We start from the raw sequence: 20,538 nt of genomic DNA, 5'->3' as shown, positions 1-20,538 counted from the left end.
CACCCCGCCGGGGTGGCGCAGTGGTTACGGCGCTCGACTACTGTTCCCAAGGACGCGGGATCGTATCCCGGCCTGGCGGCAGCTTTTCGATGGAGGCGAAAAGCAAGGCGCCCGTGTGCTGTGCGATGTCAGTGCACGTTAAAGAGCCCCAGGTGGTCGAAATTTCCGGAGTCCTCCACTACGGCGTCTCTCATAGCCTGAGTTGCTTTGGGACGTTAAACTCCACAAACCAACCAACCAACCAACAAATCAAGTCGAATACGTCCTTATTCAAGCATCCGTCCTACTGCGGTTTCCCCGCACATCGACCAACCGTGTGGAAAAGCACGCTTTAAAGGCTGCACAATACTCCGCGAGACCGTAACTGCCACCAACGAGAGCCGTTCACTGTACATGCGCGATTTCAAGCATAGCATAAAGCACGCAATATCTCCTGATATGGTGCTAATGCATTCGTCTACTATCTCTGCAGTACCTTGTCTCGACGCATATGAATTCGAAGATGGCCTTATTTTGAGCACCCGTCCCATTACAGTTTTCCCGCACGTTCATTTAGCGTGTGGAAAAGCATGCCTTAAAGACTGCGCAACACATGAAACCGCGAATTCATTCGCGGCAAATACCGTTCACTGCACGTACCAGATTATAAGTTCAGGCGTGGCATCTAACGCACATTTCTATAGACGACGGTAATTCAACTGTCAGCCATGTGCATGCCTCATGGGTCCCTGCATCAATGAGTACGAAAGCGCCCTTAAGCCACCGGTTATTCGCGTAATGATAAAAATGCTTCACATTACAAATATGAGCAGGAAAGAGAAACATGTATGTATAGAACACATTATAGGGTGCATCAAGTTCGCAGCAACCCGCTGGCACCAAAACTGAGCATCGAATCGATCGATACCCGTTTATCGATGTGTAGTGGCATGACAAGGAAATAAAGACTATACAACACGCCACGAGAACGTAACCACCATCCGCGATGACAATCGTTCAACGCACGTGCCTCACAAGCAGATGATTCTTCAGAGATTAGTACTACGATTGTAGCTATCTGCGTATCTGACGGCTGCAGGCATCAATGACCAATGAAGTCGTTATGAATGCAAATGAAGAATTTATGTCCTTACGAGCAGGGGGAAATATCTTAATTTACAAGCGTGGCACTTCACAAAACGACGCAGCACCACAAGCTTTCAGCGTATGATGCTAAGTCGCTTTCGCCATACTCATAACTGTAACCATCATTCAAGGCTTGCAGTCACAAGGCGAGCACACAATTCTGCGTTGGCCCACCAGCCTTGCCCACGTCGACATCTCTAGTCATTAACCTTGGCATACAGCCGTTTATTTGTCGATAAGGTCAGAGAGCTGTCTGTGTTACAAGCGCCCGACTCGCTACTCAGCTTTGCAGGAGGAAAGAGGAAGCAAGAAATCAATAGTAGAACCGGTAATCAACATCAGTTCAACCAAGTTCACAAATGAACAAAGGTCCCTCGAATTGATTTTCAAGTAACTCTATACTGTGACAGTTTCTAGCAGCAGTCTCAATTCTTCGGTATTAAAGAAATGAAAATCGGGAAGGCCGTCTTTTGTCATCAAATAAAGCTGCACACAGCACCCTCCTATTCACGGGACGTTCATGGGACGTTCCTGTTCATGGAAAGTTATATTACGAGACAAGCGCACGAGGCGAAAGAACTATAAATCTCTTTTCTGCTCCCTTTCCCTTGCGGCCTATTTCAAGACGGCAAGCCATGTTGCTGTGCTGTGCTAGCATTGGCATCGAACGCTTAACGGTACAACACTTGGGCACTGTTAACGCTCAAAGCTTCTAATTTAAAAAGCAACAATACCCTCAAACCCAAAATATCTGAATTCATTAAGCCCGTAGACAGGTGCGCCATATTCCGCAAGACTATGAAGCGCTCCGATATGCTGAGTTATGAAAAAAGCTACTTAAGAAAATATACGACGGCGCGCCTGGTTATGCCTGTATTTCGACTGACTATGCACATGACTTGAGGTGCACCTCATATCGAATACAAAATATCAATCACATTTTTAATCAGGCGAGTTGGTGCAGAGAGAGACAAAATCGCAAGTAAATGCTGGCAGCAAACCTTGGCTGTAGATTCATTCGGAGTGCGTCCGCTTTCTTTTTTTCTCCCTTTCTCTCTCTATCTTCCTTCTTTTTTCTTTCTTTCTTTCTTCCTCTTTCTCTCTCTCTTTCTTTCTTTCACGTATCAATCTCCAGAGTGTGACGAGTTCCCTGAAAACCGGTATTTTTCCACACGTGGCCCGACGAAAAAGCCGTCATCCGAGCCATCCTTCCCTAGTTTCAATTTCAACTTGGAGCACGCGTCCACGCTTTTATGTAGAAAAGCGGGTTACATCCCAAGCACGAGCGCTCTCTGTCCCGCCTTATTTGTCGCTCAGCTTTTATTTCTCTCCACTCTTCGTTCAAGCCGCATATCGACCTGAAGAGGTAAACATGTCTGCTCTTTCTTCTTTCTCCAAGTAATGAACCGCGCTTCTTGCAGTTTTATAATGCGAGCAACTCAGCTTTCGGCGCAATAATACCGCCGGGTGACATTTTGCATTAGCGAAAACACTTCCGGTGCACCCTTCCTTCCCCACGCCTCCGCTTTTTCCACCCATTCTGACCGTCATTTTTTTTTTTTTCGTTCGGCGATCAGACAAGCCGCGCAAACGAGAGAAAAAAAAAAAAAAGCACCGTATAATGCTCACTTGAAGAAGTCCCCCACGTCTCTGTCACCAGTATTCGCACCAGCTTCACAACCCCTCAAGCCGTGCTTTCAAAGAAAACATCCTCTGTTCCTTCTTTTGTTGTCCTCTGACAATTCCCATCTACTTCTACTACACCTACTCTCACCACTTAACCCTCTGTTAGCAATCCTTCTGTTACAGTTTTCCTTGCAGACACTTTTCTCCTATCAACGCATTAGTATCTTTCGTTTCGATAAGCTCCCTTGTGCAACCCACGACAGACAGTGACGCCAGACGCGCGCCCCGAACAATACGGTTTCACTCGCTCGCTTCGGCTTTCCCGCCGAGCCACAAGACAAAAAATAAAATAAAAATAAAAATAAAAAAAAGCGGCAGCCTTCGCAGGCACTCTACAGCTCAGCCCGGGGCGAGCAGGACCGGGCTTTTCCCACAAAGCCCACCGTTCAGCCGCCTCGATCAATGTCGCAGCTTATTTGTTCCTCTGCTGCAGCAAGCTCGCTTCTCGACTTTCAACTTTTTTTTTTTTGCGCGTGTCTGTGTGTGTCGCTGTTCCGGGGCGGCGCGCGAGCCCACGGTTTCTACTTTCTTATTATTATTTTTTTTTCTCCTGCTGCAAGCTTCTCTCACCCTTCTCCTCCCTCTGTTCCGCGTACGGCCTAAAGCTCTCCTCTCGACGATTTTTTCTCTCTCCTAGAACGCCCTCTCTCGTTTCCGTCGCACCAGCCGAAACACTCACTCCAACCCTCCTCGTGCCCTTAAGGCCTGTACCTGTTTTCGCCCGCCCCACTACTAGCTCGCGTTTCGAGGCTCAATTTAGCGACTATTACTAGGCAACGCGACAGGCGGCGGCGACGCTATGTTGGCCGGGATGGCGATAACGGGCCGTAAATCAATTCATCCTCTCCTCCTGTCTCCGCCAGCTTCCATTTTCCCCTTGCCCGCGCACACTGCGTACACTGTGTTTGTCGTCGCTCTCGGAACTGCGACGAACGACGAAAGCGGCGACATCTGGTGGCGGACCCCCGAGACTCGCACCCTCGTAACCCGCAAACGATCGTGCGACAATCGCGTTTCTGTGTAACCGGGTCGCGGGTCCGACAGGTCTCGCCCTCCAACTGTCTGCCGCTGTCCCTGATATTCAGCCATAGTCGCAGCCACCCGCACACGGAGAAGCCTATTTCTTTTCTAGTTTTTCTCCATTTTCCCCCAGCCTCCCAATAATACCGCCGTGTGACAGCGTGCCAGGGAGATTTATTTGCTCCCTAAGCGAGGCTAACCTCCCGGTCTCTAGATTCGGTTTCTGTCACTATCTCTAGGGGGGCGCGGCTGCTTTCGCCTGCTTCGCGGTCCCGAGTGCACTGTCTGCTGCCGAATCGCAGTTTGCTTTCGCGAGAAGAAAATGGCTCGGAAATCTCGGCGGTAGTCGCTGAGCGCTAGAAGTGTGCAGTGCCACCAGTAGCAAGCGTTCTATGCTATACTCATGTGGCAGTCAGTGGCTCTGGCTGCGGTATGTGATGGCGGATTCTTAGGAACGGACCCGAGTGTCAAACACAGCTGGCTATAGTCGAAGCGAAACCGCGTCCATCCGCAATGGACTTCCCAAGATGATGAGGCAACGCCGCTACGCATATATTTGACAGTCTTGGCAGAGGACACGTGCAGCTCTTCGTAGCAGTCTTTCCCAAGTGTTTGCGACCGGCAAGCCTACGTCAGATGGAACAAGCGAGAGCTTCCGTTGGCTGTAGCCAAGTAAACAAAGTAATAACCGCGTTCCAGGAAACCTCTCTGTAGCATATAACGGTGTTTGGAAAGCAGTTGCAAAACGCGACCGGTCGCCCGCAAATAAACTTTACTGCCAGATCGGAGCTAGACTGCAGCATCTTAGCTTAGTTCCAGTAAATAACTGAGATTCACGTTAGCCTAGCATTGCCTTCTTGCGTCACCAAAGCTTCTGCTGGAGCCTTACAAGCTAAAAAGGCAGGTGGTAAAATGAACCTTCTGTTAGAGCAGGATCTTACTTAGTCCGGCGCAGAATCGTCTGCAGAGGAAAAGTAATTTTCCGAGATCACAGCTGCAGAATCTGCACTGGAGAAATGCTTGCTGTGTTGTCCGCGAGGTGCGTCAGTGGGATTCCGCGTGTGATAGGTACTTGATCTTTCCTTTCCTGTAAACAATTTAATTGCCTCTAATTAATTGCCTAATCAACCCACACCAACCATTTATCACTTGCACATCTTTCTTTGATGCTCTATCCGATGGTGACCATTCTTTTTTCGATATACCAACTAGTTCCTCTTCCGCGAGTGACAGATACTGGGCCTTTTTCTTTCCTTGAAAGCACTTACCTGGCTCTAAGATTCGATATAGGCGAAATGAAGATGCGTCCGAGTGCTGTATGAATGAAGTGCACGTTAAAGATCCTCAGGTGGTCGAAATTACTGATGCCCTCCACTGCGGCACCCCTATCACTCTTTCCTCTTCACTCCCATCTTCCTCCCTTCCTTTACGGCACAGAACAAGTGTGACAGACACTGCGCCTTTGCTTTTCTGTGAACCATTTATTATTATTGCTCTAAGTGATTACCTAATTAAGTAACCATTTTGTTACTTGCAACACCTCTCCTTGAGGCTCTATTCTATGTGCCATTCTTTTTTCGATGCACCAGCTAGCTCCTCTTTTATAGAACCGACAAAGTAATGCCCACGCGAAATCCGCCTATATAGTCATACAATGCTTACGCATTAAAATATGACGCGGACCTCCAGCACACGAAGCCCTGAACGAAACGATACGGAGAACTAATGACAAAAGAGATAATTCCATTATAATGGCGGAAGAATATGTGGGCCAAACAGCGCCTCGATTAAGGTGCTTGGCTTTTAAGTGGTTTAAGCATGTGTGACCATTGGGAAACCTGCGAGCACCCTGCGGTGGCAGTGAGGGGTCGAACCCTGCTTCCGCTCCCACACAAGAAGAAGACGCCAAAACTGCCAGGGCAGCGTATCGATCAACTAGTAAGGGTGTCGCTAGAAGAAGAATGAAACCATTAAAGAAACAGGTCGCACCAATAAGCATATAAACGCGCAAGAAAAATGACTGTCGCATTATAAAGAAATAAAAAGAACTCCACACACTTCACATGGCTAAGCCTATAGTATATGAAAGGCGATTTAAGACACTATTGGAGCGTAGCTTATCTTGGTAGATATAAATGACATCGTCGCAGCCTTATCGCTGTCACCTGCCCGTAATGTACGCAGCGCAAGTTGCTAGAAGGGTATCATTCCCCGCTTTAACCACGCTGTACAAACATGCCTGTTTATGATCTCAACCTCATATCGTATTAGCGAAGCGCCTGCGAATTCGACGACGCCACCAGTGGTGAGCCGGTGAGACCTCGTGAAGTTCTGATTTGGCATTAAAAATAATGGAACGTTAGTACCTCACTTCTAAAGCAGAGTAACATGAACAACGAAACGCCCTAATTTCTTACGGACGAACAATATGCCCATGTCAGTGTTTATGCTGCTTCGTAGTAAACTAAACCTCACTGACTCGCAGGGGAGAGAAGACAGAAGCGGAGGGAAAGGGTTGTGATTTTAAGGCGAAAGCCTTTAGGCTCATACTGTCGTGGACAAAATGTGTCCCGCTTTCGCGGCGGCTCCGATTGGCCGAGACGGCATGACGTCATAGAGGTCTTGACCAATCACAGAGCACCACCATAATCTGCGCGAATGCGTGCTTTATATGGTCACATGTCAATCAATGAGCATTCACTAATCAATGACTAATTAATAAATTAAAGAATTATATGTTAAATGACTAATTAATAGCCTAGCTAACTAATTAATTCCTAATTAGTGACAGTTGCGTAGCAGAATGCGGCACTCAGGCTTTCGCCTTTCACTACTTTAGTCGCAAAGTCTTTCGTAATTGTTACTCGAATTAAAAGTAGCATGATGCTGGTGTAAAACGCGCTCACCTTTCCACAACCCCCCCCCCCCAAAAAAAAAAAAAATAGAAGACACTAAGTTCTGTCTTTTATTGGCTCCCGTTCACTGACTCTGCTGATCCGTGTTCTCGTGCACGTACTTTACTACTACTCCAATACCACTGATCTTTTAATTCGTACCACGCATACTAATTAGCATATAGTTATAAGCTACCAGATTATACGAAATACCACTCGCCGCAGATATACATCCCCGCTTTAACTAAGCTGTAACAGCGTAGCTGCTAGGCTTAGAGGCAGCGTGTCTAAGTCGATACACAGGGGTCCTCGAGGGCTGCATTCCGACCTCACCCTCTCACCTCATAGGCACAGCCCGAGTTTGCAGCGCCTGCCAAATGGGCCACATCACGTGGTACAGTGACGTCACACAGACCGACGACCAATCAGTGCACGGCTATCTCACCTGCCAACGACCGTCTGCAGAGGCAAACGCGCGATTTTTCACCCACAACGCCGACAACGTATCATTTTTTTTTAGAAATCGACGCATTTGACGTTGTCGCGTTAAAGTATAAACAAAAAGTCAAACCGACTCAAACTAATTTGCAGTGCCGCTGAGTACAGAAAGGCAACAAGGGCAATGTAATGAACTCAGGGCAGCCGGCGTAGAAGAAGCACCGTCTTCGCCACACTACGGAGCATGTCATTATACTCCGCCTGAACGAATAAGTCACGCTCCCTAACGAAATGGTAACGTCGAACGAAGTACAAAACAGTTCTGCCATAAAATGTGAAGGACTCACCGAGGCACCATCAAACGCGGCGAGATTATTAGCATTCCTAAAGAGAACTGCAACGCAAAAAGTGTCATGTTCCCGCAAACAAGGCAATCTCCTGTCACGGCGCATAGCATCCGGCAAACGAATCCAATCAAAGATTAATTCGCGCCCTTCCCAAATCTAGACGCCCCGAGGCAACCCCATCAGGTTGTTCGTCGAGAGGTCATGCACCAGCGGTAGCTCAAATACGAGTTTAACCGGCCGGACTCGGGCTTCGAGGTTATAAATAAAAAATGCGCTTCTCCGAGGCCGTTACCCTGTTTACTTTCTTTCCTGAAACCTTCGCTGCGAAGCATCGGCCACTCTAACGCCCTCTGTCGCCACGTTATGCGTTTCTGGCTCCGGATTAAGGGTCTTCCGGCGAGCGGAGAGACTCGAGAGGGCTCACTGAGCTTTTTAACGACTATGTGTTTTACCTCCATCAGCATTACTTTTTCAAGACCGGGCGACCTTAGTAATAAACGGGAACAAAACTCGAAGTGCAGCTCCTTCACCTCTCCAGCGGCGCGTGAAAGAAGTCTTTTCTTTTTTCTCGCTTATTTTTTTCTTCCTGTCTCGTTGTGGTACTTCGCTTTTCTGAATTTATTACTTTCACTACGTACCGGCTCGTTTTGCTGCCGAGTTCAACAGACGACGATCGATCCAAAAAGCTCGCTGCCTGCGATGCAGACGAAGAGGTTTGCGTAACTTTTTCACGAATCCTTGGAGCTTTCTATCTTTCTTTCCGTCTGCCCCCTTGGATGCAGGCAGATGACCAGATGATATATATATATATATTCAAACAGGGTGTCACACAACTTTCCCGATTATCTATTTTATTCCAACAGTTTCGGACGGTGGACCGTCCTTCTTCAAGGTAGAATTCTACCTTGAAGAAGGACGGTCCACCGTCCGAAACTGTTGGAATAAAATAGATAATAGGAAAAGTTGTGTGACACCCTGTTTGAATTTAACTCTGGCCCATTAGTAACAAGCAATCCATATATATATATATATATATATATATATATATATATATATATATATATATATATATATATATATATGAAGGAAAGAAGCCAACAGTCGGCGAGGCCAAGGAAAGCGTTGGGGATGGTACTTTATGTATTTTTTTAATGTTTACTTGGATAATCACAGAAATTAGTAATGTAATCTGTTTAGGGGAAAGATAATTAAGCACAAAGTAGAAGAAATATATATATATATATATATATATATATATATATATATATATATATATATATTAAGGCGAAAGCCTTTAATGGCTCATGCTGTCGTAGACAAAATGTGTCCCGCTTTTCGGCGTTCTGATTGGCTGAGGCGGGATGACGTCATAGAGGTCTCGAGCAATCACAGAGAACCACCACAGTATGCGTGAATGCGTGCCTTATATGGCCATATGTCAATCAATGGTCAATTACAAATTAATGAAATATAATTAATTACAATTGATGACAACTTAAGTAAGACATCAATTAACTAATTATTGACTAATTAATTAAGTACATACTCAATTGCTAATTAATTATTTATTAATTAGTGTCAGTTGTGTAGCAGAGTGCGGCGCTCAGGCTTTCGCCTTTCACTACTTTAGTCGCTACAGTCCCTCGTAATTTTTTATATTATTGATCTATGAAACGGTCACAAACCTGGGAAAGAAAGTTTCGCTCGCGAATTACAATAACGCAGGAATAAAGGATGGCTGTGGCGCTGAGCGATCGAGCACAGGTCAAAGAGAAAACATGAAACTACACGTTTTAATTCCAACCAAGCAACAATGAAGGACCGGGCGACTAAATGGGTTTACTCTCTCTCGTATTGTGCGCGAGACGCATTACACCCCATAGCGGACACGAGATCTCTGCGCTGATCATCCCCTTTTGGGTACACTTCGTCCTAACGCACTGTTTGCTTTCCTTTTCTCCTCTTTCTTCTTCGAATATGCAGTCACGCCAGAGAGCACCGTCAATGACTATCCGGTGAGCCGTCGTCTGCTCGCCGTCGCAGGCGGCGCGGCGGCGGAAGCAGACGACGGCTTGGGCTTGGCTGCCCCGGAAACGGATGTCGGCCCGGCGCCTACACGACACGCAAGCACGCTCTTCAAACGAGCCCCGCCTGAAAACTCCGCGGGTCCGGAGGACAAAACTCCAAGGGAAGGTGGTACTGAGCCGAAGCCCAAGTCGACGGGCGGCACCGGCGGCAAAGAAAAGCCAAAAGACAAGGATGAAGACGAAGCTGGCAAAGGCAAAGGAAAGGCCGAGTCTAAAGGCGAGGGAAAAGCGGGACAGTCGGGAGTGCAGGTGGAGACGGGTGCAGAAGAAGATGCGGATAAAGACAGCGAACCGGAAGCGAAAGAACCCTCGGGCCAGAAGGCTGCGAAAGAGGGAACAGACGACAAGGGAGCAGACGGCAAGAAGCCGAAAGTCAAGCCGAAAACTACGGCAGAGGCCGAGGGGAAAGAAAAGCAGCCACCAAATGCGTCGAGCGAGAAACCCGCACAGAAATCGGAACAGGCGGCTACCAAGGGCGAACCAGGGAGAGCAGAGGCCGAGGAAAAGGGAGAGCCGGCGGCGAAGCCGATGCAGAAACCTAAAACGAAGTCGGAAAAACCCGAAACAGACGTCAAAGTAAAACTAGGACCCAATGAGGAGGAACCAGCGACCAAGACGGACGAGCAGGCGGCGAAACCAAAACCGGAGGTCCAACCGGATCTAAAAACGAAACAACACGAGCCAAAGCCCAAAGAAGAAAACAAGCCAGAGGGAAAAGAGGGAGAAAAACCATCCGAGCCGGAGAAAACCGAAGGTGAGACGAGTCCCGAGAAAGGCCGCTCCACGGAAAAGGAGGAGGACGAATCGTCCAAGTCGGAGCCGAAGCCCCCGGAGGAGGGAGTTGCTCCGGCCAAGAACGTCTCCAAGAATTCTACGAAAGCCGAAGCCAAGGAAAAGTGGGGCAACGAAACGAAAAGCGAAGAAGGGGAGGAGGGGGACATCAACTGCATCAGACCTGGTAAGTGAACGATCGCTCCCGAGCCTATATGCCACACACAAAAACACACACACATACCAAAAAAAAAACGTATATACATGACGACGTACAAAATGTGGCCTAGACGACTCTGCCCGGAACGATGCGTTCTGGCACGGTCACTACCCAAGCGGTTAAAGGGACATGCGTTATATTTCTTTCTTTTTTTCTCTCTGGCACTACTCGCAGAGAGAAATCTTTAGCCGGATAAGACTTCCCAAACCCGCCCGCGTACTCTCCTCGCGTCCGCCAGTTGGCAGAGATGAATGAAAACTTTCCCGCACATCACCATTACGTTGAGGCAAACACCTAACTACAGGAAGCCAACTCGGCACCTCCAACAGAAGCGTACCGATTTATTGGCACAAGCCACGTTAGAAATTGCGACCATTAAAACTTTGCAGAAACGGAACAGTAGAGAGATATAGAAGAAGAATGAAAAATTCCAGGGGTCGTAGTACAAACACGAACGCTGCGAAATGGAACACAGTATTACAATAACAAAGTATATTTTATTTGTGAATCCAATTAAATAAAATTCCTACAATACTAGGAACAAAACAAAATAGTGGTCCTCATTGATATCTGGAAGCAGTCGTAAACCGCAACCTGACGTACTGTTAAATTTCACACTTCTTCAACCTGGTACCTATCAAATACTGCCCTAGCAACGCGCAGTTTGTCTCGACCCGGTGCAACGATCGACAGAAAATAAGCAAACGATCGATGCTCAGTGACGCGCACGCAATCTCGCTTCTCAAAGCATTACATGCAAGAATCTCAGCCGCACCGCCTACGCAGTTTCAGTAGCTCGCCACGGAACGCAGCGTGCAAAAACACCGCCACCGTTAGCTGGCAGTCTGCGCCCTCCGCAGTTGTAAAACACAGGCAGGCGCTGTCACTTTTCTTTTCCGTTTCCGTTTTTTTTTTTCTTTTTGTGCAGAAGCATTCAAAACGTGTATGCGCACAATATGATAGCCCGCGGCGCAGTAGTTATAATGGAAATGCAATACGGACAGCTACGTTATTGAAAAATCCTTCCATTTCCCGAAGCAGACGACAAGCGTGGGCGGTCTGCACCGACCGCAGGCTTGCTCTAAGGCTTGAACGCCTGCGTAACTGCTTCTCACTGAGACGACATGCACAGATCGAAAGGCGCAATTTCCCCGGCGAGATAGGCGTGCTTATGCGAATAAATGGTGAAGGACAGGCCCAATTTTGTACTCCGGCTTACACTTGCATATTTCACAATAACAACGCTGGGTGAGGCCGGCTTTCAGCTGCCGTAAGCGCATGCGCACTACGATGGTCCTCCAACCTCTCCACGCATGTTTTGAGGCGGAAATGACACGGTGCGTACAGCAAATTTGCCGTCTCTCACAGTATTACGGGACAACTCGGCCAGCTTGTACGCTTTCCGCAGCTTATTCGTTAACGATAATGAGACCCTTTCGAGAGCGGTCGAACATTCGCAGAGATAATCGACTAATGACACGTCAATAAGCGAATATTTGTAAGACAAAAAAAAAAAAAAAAAAAAAACGAGGACAACGGTGTCTTGAGACAAAAACCAATCGTACGTTAGTCGCCTGACCAAACACCACAGTCGCTGCGTAGATGTGGGATTAAGTACCGGACATCACGTGAACGAGGCTAAGTGCTCATCTCCAAGCTAACACCTTCAGGCAGCATGTAAAGGTAGGTATCGTGCGTTGTCCGGATTATCTGAGCAAAGCCAAGGTGCACCAATGAAACGCAGTCAGTGCACAACACTTTCATGTCCACTATGGTGCGGGAGAAAACGAAGCCTCATTGCCGGGCGATCCCTTCCTATATTCGTTGACGCAGCGTACCACGAGTTTCCTCCAGACCTGTTCTCGCACGAGGCCCGCGCCCGGGGTGGCGTCATCGTGCACATCCTGGTGGTGCTCTACATGTTCTACGCGCTGGCCGTGGTCTGCGACGACTACTTCATCGCCTCCCTGGAGGAGTGCTGCGCAGTGAGTGCTGCTCCACATTGTAAGCCAAAAGACTGCGCAAAAACTTCATGGTGACTTGAGATCCACATGCTAAGCATTCCAGATTATGAATGCTATGACATCGGGATTACTAGATCCTACATATCACGTATAGCGTTTTTTTTTTCTTACCGTTTACCGATCTGTAATTCAAAAACGTTAAGAGATACCTGGGTGCGGTCTTTGCAGGTGACTCTAGTCATATAATCATTAGGCTCGAAATGTCCGAACTGGGCTGTTGAGACACGGCCATATCTGTTTGGTTCACTCAAAACACGGTTGAGAACAGCTCAATCATGGCGCGCGAATGTGCTAGTCAAATTACATTTTTTTATCTTTGCAGGCTTTCTCTGAAAGATACACGGGGGGGGGGGGGGGGGGGCATTATTTGTCACAAATAGATAGAATGGGGGTTTGGGGGGTTTCTTAAAGTGCAGTTCCAACTTTGCAAATCACATTTATTGCCTAAAGTCAATATCCTGTGACTTAGAAAAGTAATCTTAGTTATTGATTAGTTATTTGCAAAATAAAAGAAAATGTCTGTGGTGGTTTCCCTCGCCTGCCTCAAATGATTAGTTTTCAACCCTTGGCTAAAGTTAGCGAGGACATCCTGTATGGTATCCGATACATGCATGCATGTGGGTCCCACGTCATTTCGTGCCTATATAGGTTGCATTGAGTAAGTATTCGGTTTTTATTTGTCACCGGTAACTAACTGCCAGCGTTAAAGCTTCGCGTACATCCCTGCAGACTTGCGCACTAGCACGTGCAGTCAACCCTTATTCCTATCGAGTAACGGCCGTATAATAGACGGCCATTTGCTTCCATTCAAAAAATTACCGACGATTACGTTACTTCCTAATGCGAAATTTGAGCGCAGCAAATAAGCTGTTTCACCTTTTCGATAGATTGAGGCAAAGAAATCGAGCAACACATGTATGCGCTATCACAGAATTTTTTCGTCTGGCTCATGGCTCAGAAAGAACTGGCAGATAATTTCGCAGTGGCGAACGGCAGCGGCAATTTCGGCTCGGGCAGATCCGCCGCCACCGATCTGGCTCTCTGATTGCCACCGCACAGGGGTTGCATTGGAGGAGGAGCGAAGAAAGGAATTAAGTTCGAGCCGGCCCTAGTGAAAAATCCCGTATCGCGACAAACGGGTTTGAACCGGTCCTGTATTATCCCGTATAAATTTGATAACGGTGTGACCAGTCCTGTGTGAAGCTTAAACGGGTTTATATCGGACAGGTCATGTCTGGTATGAATCTCAATCCTGACGGTCCAGTTCGGTATAGAGTTAATACAGGGCAGACCACTTCCATTGTGCATCTTATACATGACATCCCAGTCCGGTATGGATATGAAACAGGGCGGACCAATCCTGTATGAAACTTAAACGGGTTTATATCGGACAGGTCATGTCCGGTATGAATCTCAATCCGGACGATCCAATCTGGTATCGAGTTAATACAGGGCAGACCATTTCTAGTATGCAACTTATACATGACATCCCAGTCCGGTATGGATATGAAACAGGGCGGACCAGTTCTGTATTGAGCTCATATACAGGACAGGTCATGTCCGGTTTAACAGAAACCGGACAAATCCGATATGAATGAAACTGATACGGGACAGAGTATTTCCCCTTCTCAGTACAACTCGGGCGGATCGTGAAGCTCAGCCAGGATGACCACGTCTGAACATGCCTTTACGCTAAATAAGCATGAAACCATACATAATGTACGTTAAAATGTTTCTGTATATGTGGAGTACGCGTTGCTTCGTACATACCTAGAAGATATGAAGCCGTGGATGTGTGCGCTAGCAAGTACAAACATACATGCATCGCGTTTTGTTTTTGCGTGTGCAACAGTCGCTGCAGCTTGTACGATCTTGCGGTGCATCTTCATAATCTGCGACTGAAGATCTGCCACCTTCAACGCGAAAGTGCAAGCAAGAACGTAGCGTTTCGTTAGCGCGGATAAAATACGCTCGAGAATAAACGAAACATCGCTGACCATCGAAATATGCACAGGTCAGCCGAACATCGGGAGTCGCTTCCTCGAGTGTTTACGCCTGCAAAACACTTGGTCAGAAATAAATTCATTGACGTCGCGGCTCCGCTGGCAGCAGGTGAAGCTAAAACAAGCAGCATTACAAGTGTTGGAGCTCCGCATATATCTATATGTAGCAAAAATTGCATGCGTTCGAAGACCATGACAAAACACATCAGCACTAGTAAATTGTGACATTCGGAGGTTTGTCTGCGAGAAAGCGATACATTGTAAAGATGCGGGACACGGATAACCCTTCGTGATAGCCAGGAAAAAGATGCAGCGTGTTTAAAGAGCGATCGTTCAATTACGACCACAAATTCTACATCCTACAAAAATACACAAACTACAAAACAGCAATCTCGACTGCATAAGCAGATAAATAACCACATTCATCGTGTCCTGCCGTGGTGTAATGGTTAAAGTGCGTGCTTGCTGGCTGGGAAGACCGAAGTTCGAATCACATGAAGTTGTTTGTTTCTTTTTCTTTTTTTCTTTTTCAAATGTAGTGGTGTTATGTATTGTTCAGCCTGTATCAATTAACCAGAAACCGGACGAACGCGTCATTTCTGGAACTGATACCAGGCAGAGTATTCCGCTTCTGAACAGAAGCCGGTCCGATCGACGAAGCTCAACCTGAATGACCATGCCGGACGCGCCAGCGCACTAAATAAGCATGATACCAAACATGTTATACAACTGTTCTGTATATAAAGGGCACGCTTAGTTTCCCAAATACCTTGAAAATGCGAAGCCGTCGAAGTGTGCGCTAGCAAGCATATACGCGCGTCGCGTCGCTTTTGCGCGTACAACCGTCGCTGCAGCTCGTACGATCTTGCGGTGCGTCTTCATATCTGCGACTGAAGATCTGCCGCCTACAACACGAAAGTAGAAGCACGAACGTATCGTTTCGCTAGCGATGACAGAAAACTGTTCGAGAAAAAATAAACAAACATCGCTGACTATCGAAAGATGCGCAGATAGCCGCACACCGGGCGACGCGTTCTCGAATGTTTACATATTGAAACCGCTCAGTCGGAAGTGTATTCATTGACATCGATGCTCCGCTGGTAGCACGTGAAGCTAAAACGCCCAGTATTACAAGTATTAGTGCACCGGATATCTCTGTATGTAGGAAAACTTACAAGCTTTCGTAGACGATGAAAAACACATCAGCACTAGTAAATTATGATATCTCGAGGTTTGCCTTCAATAAAGCGACGCATTATAAAGATACGGCACATTTGTGAACCCTCGTGATAGCCTGCAAAGATATTCAGCGTGTTTTAAGGGCGATCGGTGAGTTACGGCCACAAATTCAACTGCCAAGGAAAATATACAAGTACGAAAGAGCAAAAGTTGCTACATATAATGATTAATAACCTGCGTAACCATAACCCGCCGTAGAGTAGTGGTTAAGGTGCCCGTCTGAAGACCAAACGGACCGAGGTTCGACTCCACTTTCGGTAGTGAAAAGTCTTATTTTTTTCATTTTATTTATTATTTTAAATGTAGTAGTTTTATTTTATATTGTTGCATGCTTTTTCCACCCTGGCGACGCGTTTCTTTCCGGAAACGAGGGCCATCAACCATACAGGCCATTCCCGTATCAGAGCTCCGATCGGTTTCATTCCGGACTTTCCAGGGCAGTACAGGAATTTGCTGAGATAGCCCCCAATCCTGTATCCCAGATCCTGTACAGTAAACCTGTATACGATTTCCTGTACGAATTCTATACAGGATTTTTCAGTAGGGGGCGCTTTGACAACCGGAGACTCGCAGGAAGAGGGGGGGAGGGGGGCGGCGTGTACACCCAGCGGCAAACGATGGGGGCAGAAGCGCGCGCAGCAAGCGGACAACGCGATAAAGGGAGGAGGGAAGAGATAGCAGCGACTGACTGATGCTGCTGACGCCGATAGTGAGTCAACCCCAGCTGCGGAGTTGGTTTCAGGGACAACGCCGCCGATGCCGACGCAAACAATATGATACCCTCGCTTCCGCAGCGCCAAGAACCAGGTCTAGCCGTGGGAAGGTGGTCACGTATTCGTCGACGTGCCGGGGCCTACGTGAAATAACCGGCGCGTCGGCAACTGAAGAGCACCCTATCCGCCACACAGGAACAGGGGGGGACCCTCCCCTCCTCTTTCTGCATGGCGGCGACGGTGTTCTATGCAGTCACGTTATCTTGACTCTCTAGCGGCGTCAGCGGCATCCAGCGGTATCAGTCGGTCGCTGCTAGCGCTGGGGGGATGAAAGGGGGGCGGAGCTGGTTACGAGGCCGACGCGAAACCCAGGAACGGACGCCAAAAAGCTGCGCTCTAAAATGCCATGACATTCACTTGACATACAACGCACCCATACATACGGACTTCCCTCGCTTTTTACTAATCCAGCCATTCAGTCATACCCGCTTGGCAAAACAGACGTACTCCTGCTTACCGACAACTTGCAACTGGTACAGGCACGTAGCCAGGAATTTCATTCGGGAGGGGCCAAAAGCAATTTTCTGCACTGAGCAAATGGGGGGTGGGGGACAACTGATCCTCGTTGGATACGTGCCTAAACTCGCAAGTGTTTTCTGTCCCCCGTGGCGTCTAAACTGCCCAAGCTTCTTGAGGAGCTTTTAGCCCAGGAGACCATACAGCTTTTTTTCTGGAAAAATAAAATACATTGATTGATTGATGCTATACTTACTTGTAACTTGCGGCGCTATAGTTACTGCTCAGCCAGGCAAATTTGCGCAAGCGCCGGTCGGAAAATCCCGCGTTCAATGATCCGGACAATATCAACGCGCTATAGCTCATCGACAGTGACACGGCGTCCCAATCATCATCCACGCGACCGCTGCTATTTTGTCACTGTGGATGTACGCGCTATGGGCCGAGGGATGTCGCAATGGAATAAAGTTCTTTCTCCCTGCGAGCCTATATACCGCTGCGCCTCATCAATCTGTCCGCGAGTTTTCGTAACCGCAGATAAGGGCCGCACATTTCTCATCAGCACCGTCTAGTCCCTAATCGCACAGGAAGCATGGGCTGCACTATATTGCACCTCATAACTCAGCGCCGAATGCTCGAGGGTTTCCACAATCGTGCAAGCAAGCCACAGCTCAGAAACCTGAGTGCATTTTCAAAACGGATGCGAAGCATTCGCCTAACCAGAGAGGCGAAGGCCAATATTTCTTACTGATCTGTCTCGCATATCCCCCGCCCCCTCCGCCGCACTTACTGAGAAATCGTAATAATAAACGGGTCGAAACGACCTCCTCACCAAGCAAAGCAACGCAAACTCTTGTTTGTAACACGGAGACTACCAAAAAGAGGTCCTTGCGCGTCTTCATACGACGGAGCAGAAGCAAGTGGTTAGAGCGAACTCTTTGAACGTACTCCTTTAGTCAAGAGTCTTAGGGGCGAAGAGTCTGTTTTAAGCATACATTCATACGTATGTATGTACGTACCTACGTATGAATGTATGCTTAAAACAGACAGACTTGTATGTACCGTCTTTGCCAAAAGTAACCAGGCAGCGGGTTTCGCTTCTCAGTCGTGTAGTAGAGAATTCGTACCACTTCTGAAGCTGTAAATATGTGCAAAGTAAAGGCGAGCTCCTGTTCTCTTTAACAAGTTGTGATCCTCTGGAATGTCATGCCGGCTTTAGAATACAAGCGAGAAGCGAAACATGCAGCCTGGTTACTTTTGGCAAAGACGGTACGTACGTACATACGTATGAATGTTTACGTTACGTTTAGGTTACACATGTAACGTAAACGTATGAAATATCTGTTCCCCTTATCGTGCCTGCTATATTTTGTTATATATTCTTTCCCTCCATCAATGCGTGAAGAGTTAAGAGAATGTAAAATAAATAGATAAACGTTCATATATGAGATATCCAATCCCCCTTATCAAGGTGACTCCCACACTTTGTGCAGCGGCTGAACCTGTCCGAAGACGTGGCCGGGGCCACCTTCATGGCAGCGGGAAGTTCAGCACCCGAGCTCTTCACCGCCATACTCGGTATATATGCATACTACATGTATGCTCTGCCTGCCTGCATTCTGCACGCAAATGAGTGACGCTTTCTTCGATTTCTCACAAAGCATGCCTGCAGCACACTTCCGTATGCACGCCTCCGTGAAACAGAAGCGAAAATACGCGTTTATACTCCTGCCTGACCACTTTATCGTTGATGTTACGTGCAGCGTTACCAGCACTGTCCTGGCACGTGATTAGAACGTGCGTCGTTTATCCTACTTTCCTCTCGGGTCGGACAACGACTCATGCCGGCAGCAGTTCTTTTAAGCGCGTTAGAAACCATCCGTCGCTTAACTTACGCATCTTTTATTTCATTTTTTTTTTATCCGCTGTGCACAAATCCTCGAGGTCATCAGAGATGACGGTACTACCCAGATAAGAGGCAGGACTGTAGCATATACAAGCTACCTCTAAGCGCGGAGCGTCCACTAGTGCCATGAGCGTGGCTAATCGTCCGTCTATGCGATGAGCCTGGATGGCGAACCACTTCATAATAGCTGCTAAAACACTACAGCACTGGAGGTTCTGAGTCGTACCCTAGCCAATGCCGGCGCAGACGCGGCGCACTAACGGCTCCCTCTGCCGCAGGTGTCCTAATCGCCAAGGGGGATGTGGGCACTGGCACCATCGTGGGCTCGGCAGTCTTCAACGTGCTGTTCGTCATCGGACTCTGTGGCCTGTGCTCGGGAAAGGTAATCACTTCCCTGTATCTCACCGGCGGTGGAATCCTGGCGCGAATTAATTTGTTCCCCAATGACAGACGCTTGTGGCGCCAAATGGGCACCACCCATTTACTTCAGTGACTATGTATGTCGTCAGATTCAGTGACTATGTATGTCGTCAGAATTCAAAAATACCCCATTTTTAGCCAACAGACCGCCGCTTTTTGATACGCGGACCCTGTGTGAAACTTCTTTATTGGTAAGGTTGAGGATCTGTGATATGGTAGCCATGTTAACGTGCAATGGGATAGACCTGTCTGGCGCGAGTTTGCGCGTGACCTGCCGTGAAAGGCAGGTATTCGCAGGCCATTTAACACGTTTGCCTTCCCTCGTAGCTGCATGCGATGCGGACATCTCTGCGACAGAGATAACGAGGTTTGAGCCATGGTAACATCTGTCAGCGTGAAAAGATCTGCAGTCTGATCGCTGCTTCGTCGTAGCCTACCCGCACAGGAGCCGGAATTATGGCAGATGAACAAAGGGTTTTTATTGCGAAAGCAATACTACTCTAGGTTTCAAGCGTTCAGTGTAGCGCGGCGGTAGCCACGTACGTTTTACCCACGTGACGCTGTGACGTCACACCCCACGTGACAATAGGGTGTGGGCTGGCAGGAGCTGCCAACTCGGGTCTCTCGTTTCACATTGAACATTATTGATATAAACAGCGCGAACACGAAAACAAGGGACAAGAAACAAGAAAGCCACAGAACATGCGCTGACTCACAACTAAGCCTAAGCCGTTTACTCCAAGGCCCAGAAAAACAAACATGAAGAAAACGAAACAGTCACGTGAAAAAACCCCTGGGTTCACCTGCTGCATAAAAATTACTTTAAAAAATCACTTAAAAAAGACACCTCTTTGCTTGAAAGAGCAAGAGACGTCTTGCTGACACACTTATTGTCCGTTGAAATAAAATACGCTTCCACTATCTCTCTCGTTAGAGGTATAATGTGGACGTCGCACTGACCGCCCCGCTCAAGATGAAGAGGATCTGCCCGGCTGTTCAAAGGGAAAGAGAAGAAGCAAGAATGTGGGGTGAAACATAGAAACCCCTATGTTGGATGCAAGACAGGTGTTGTGTATAGGCTTCCACTCTCTTGTGGAGCCAGTTATATAGGCCAAACCGGACGGTGTAT

The 20,538-nt window shown here is 47.7% G+C and overlaps 2 protein-coding genes across 2 annotated transcripts in view; one reads left to right on the top strand and one right to left on the bottom strand.

Annotated features, from left to right (window-relative positions):
* Rab4 (RAS oncogene family member Rab4) overlaps positions 1–20,538 on the bottom strand; it is a 90,013-nt gene that overhangs the window by 51,373 nt on the left and 18,102 nt on the right. The gene's annotated exons all lie outside the window — the stretch shown is intronic.
* Positions 1–20,538, top strand: part of LOC146176091 (uncharacterized) — a 45,340-nt gene that overhangs the window by 17,184 nt on the left and 7,618 nt on the right. The window contains exons 2-5 of the mRNA XM_084580724.1: positions 9,494–10,555; positions 12,422–12,573; positions 18,577–18,661; positions 19,268–19,371. Coding sequence (XP_084436850.1) covers positions 9,494–10,555; positions 12,422–12,573; positions 18,577–18,661; positions 19,268–19,371 — 1,403 coding nt within the window. The remainder of the gene's footprint in view (positions 1–9,493; positions 10,556–12,421; positions 12,574–18,576; positions 18,662–19,267; positions 19,372–20,538) is intronic.

The sequence above is a fragment of the Amblyomma maculatum genome, chromosome 10 (genome assembly GCF_055883805.1).
Source record: "Amblyomma maculatum isolate TAMU_Amacu chromosome 10, ASM5588380v1, whole genome shotgun sequence".
Lineage (NCBI taxonomy): Eukaryota > Metazoa > Arthropoda > Arachnida > Ixodida > Ixodidae > Amblyomma > Amblyomma maculatum.
The sequence above is the reverse complement of the archived record's forward strand: the minus strand, read 5'-3'. Positions and strand labels throughout refer to the sequence as shown.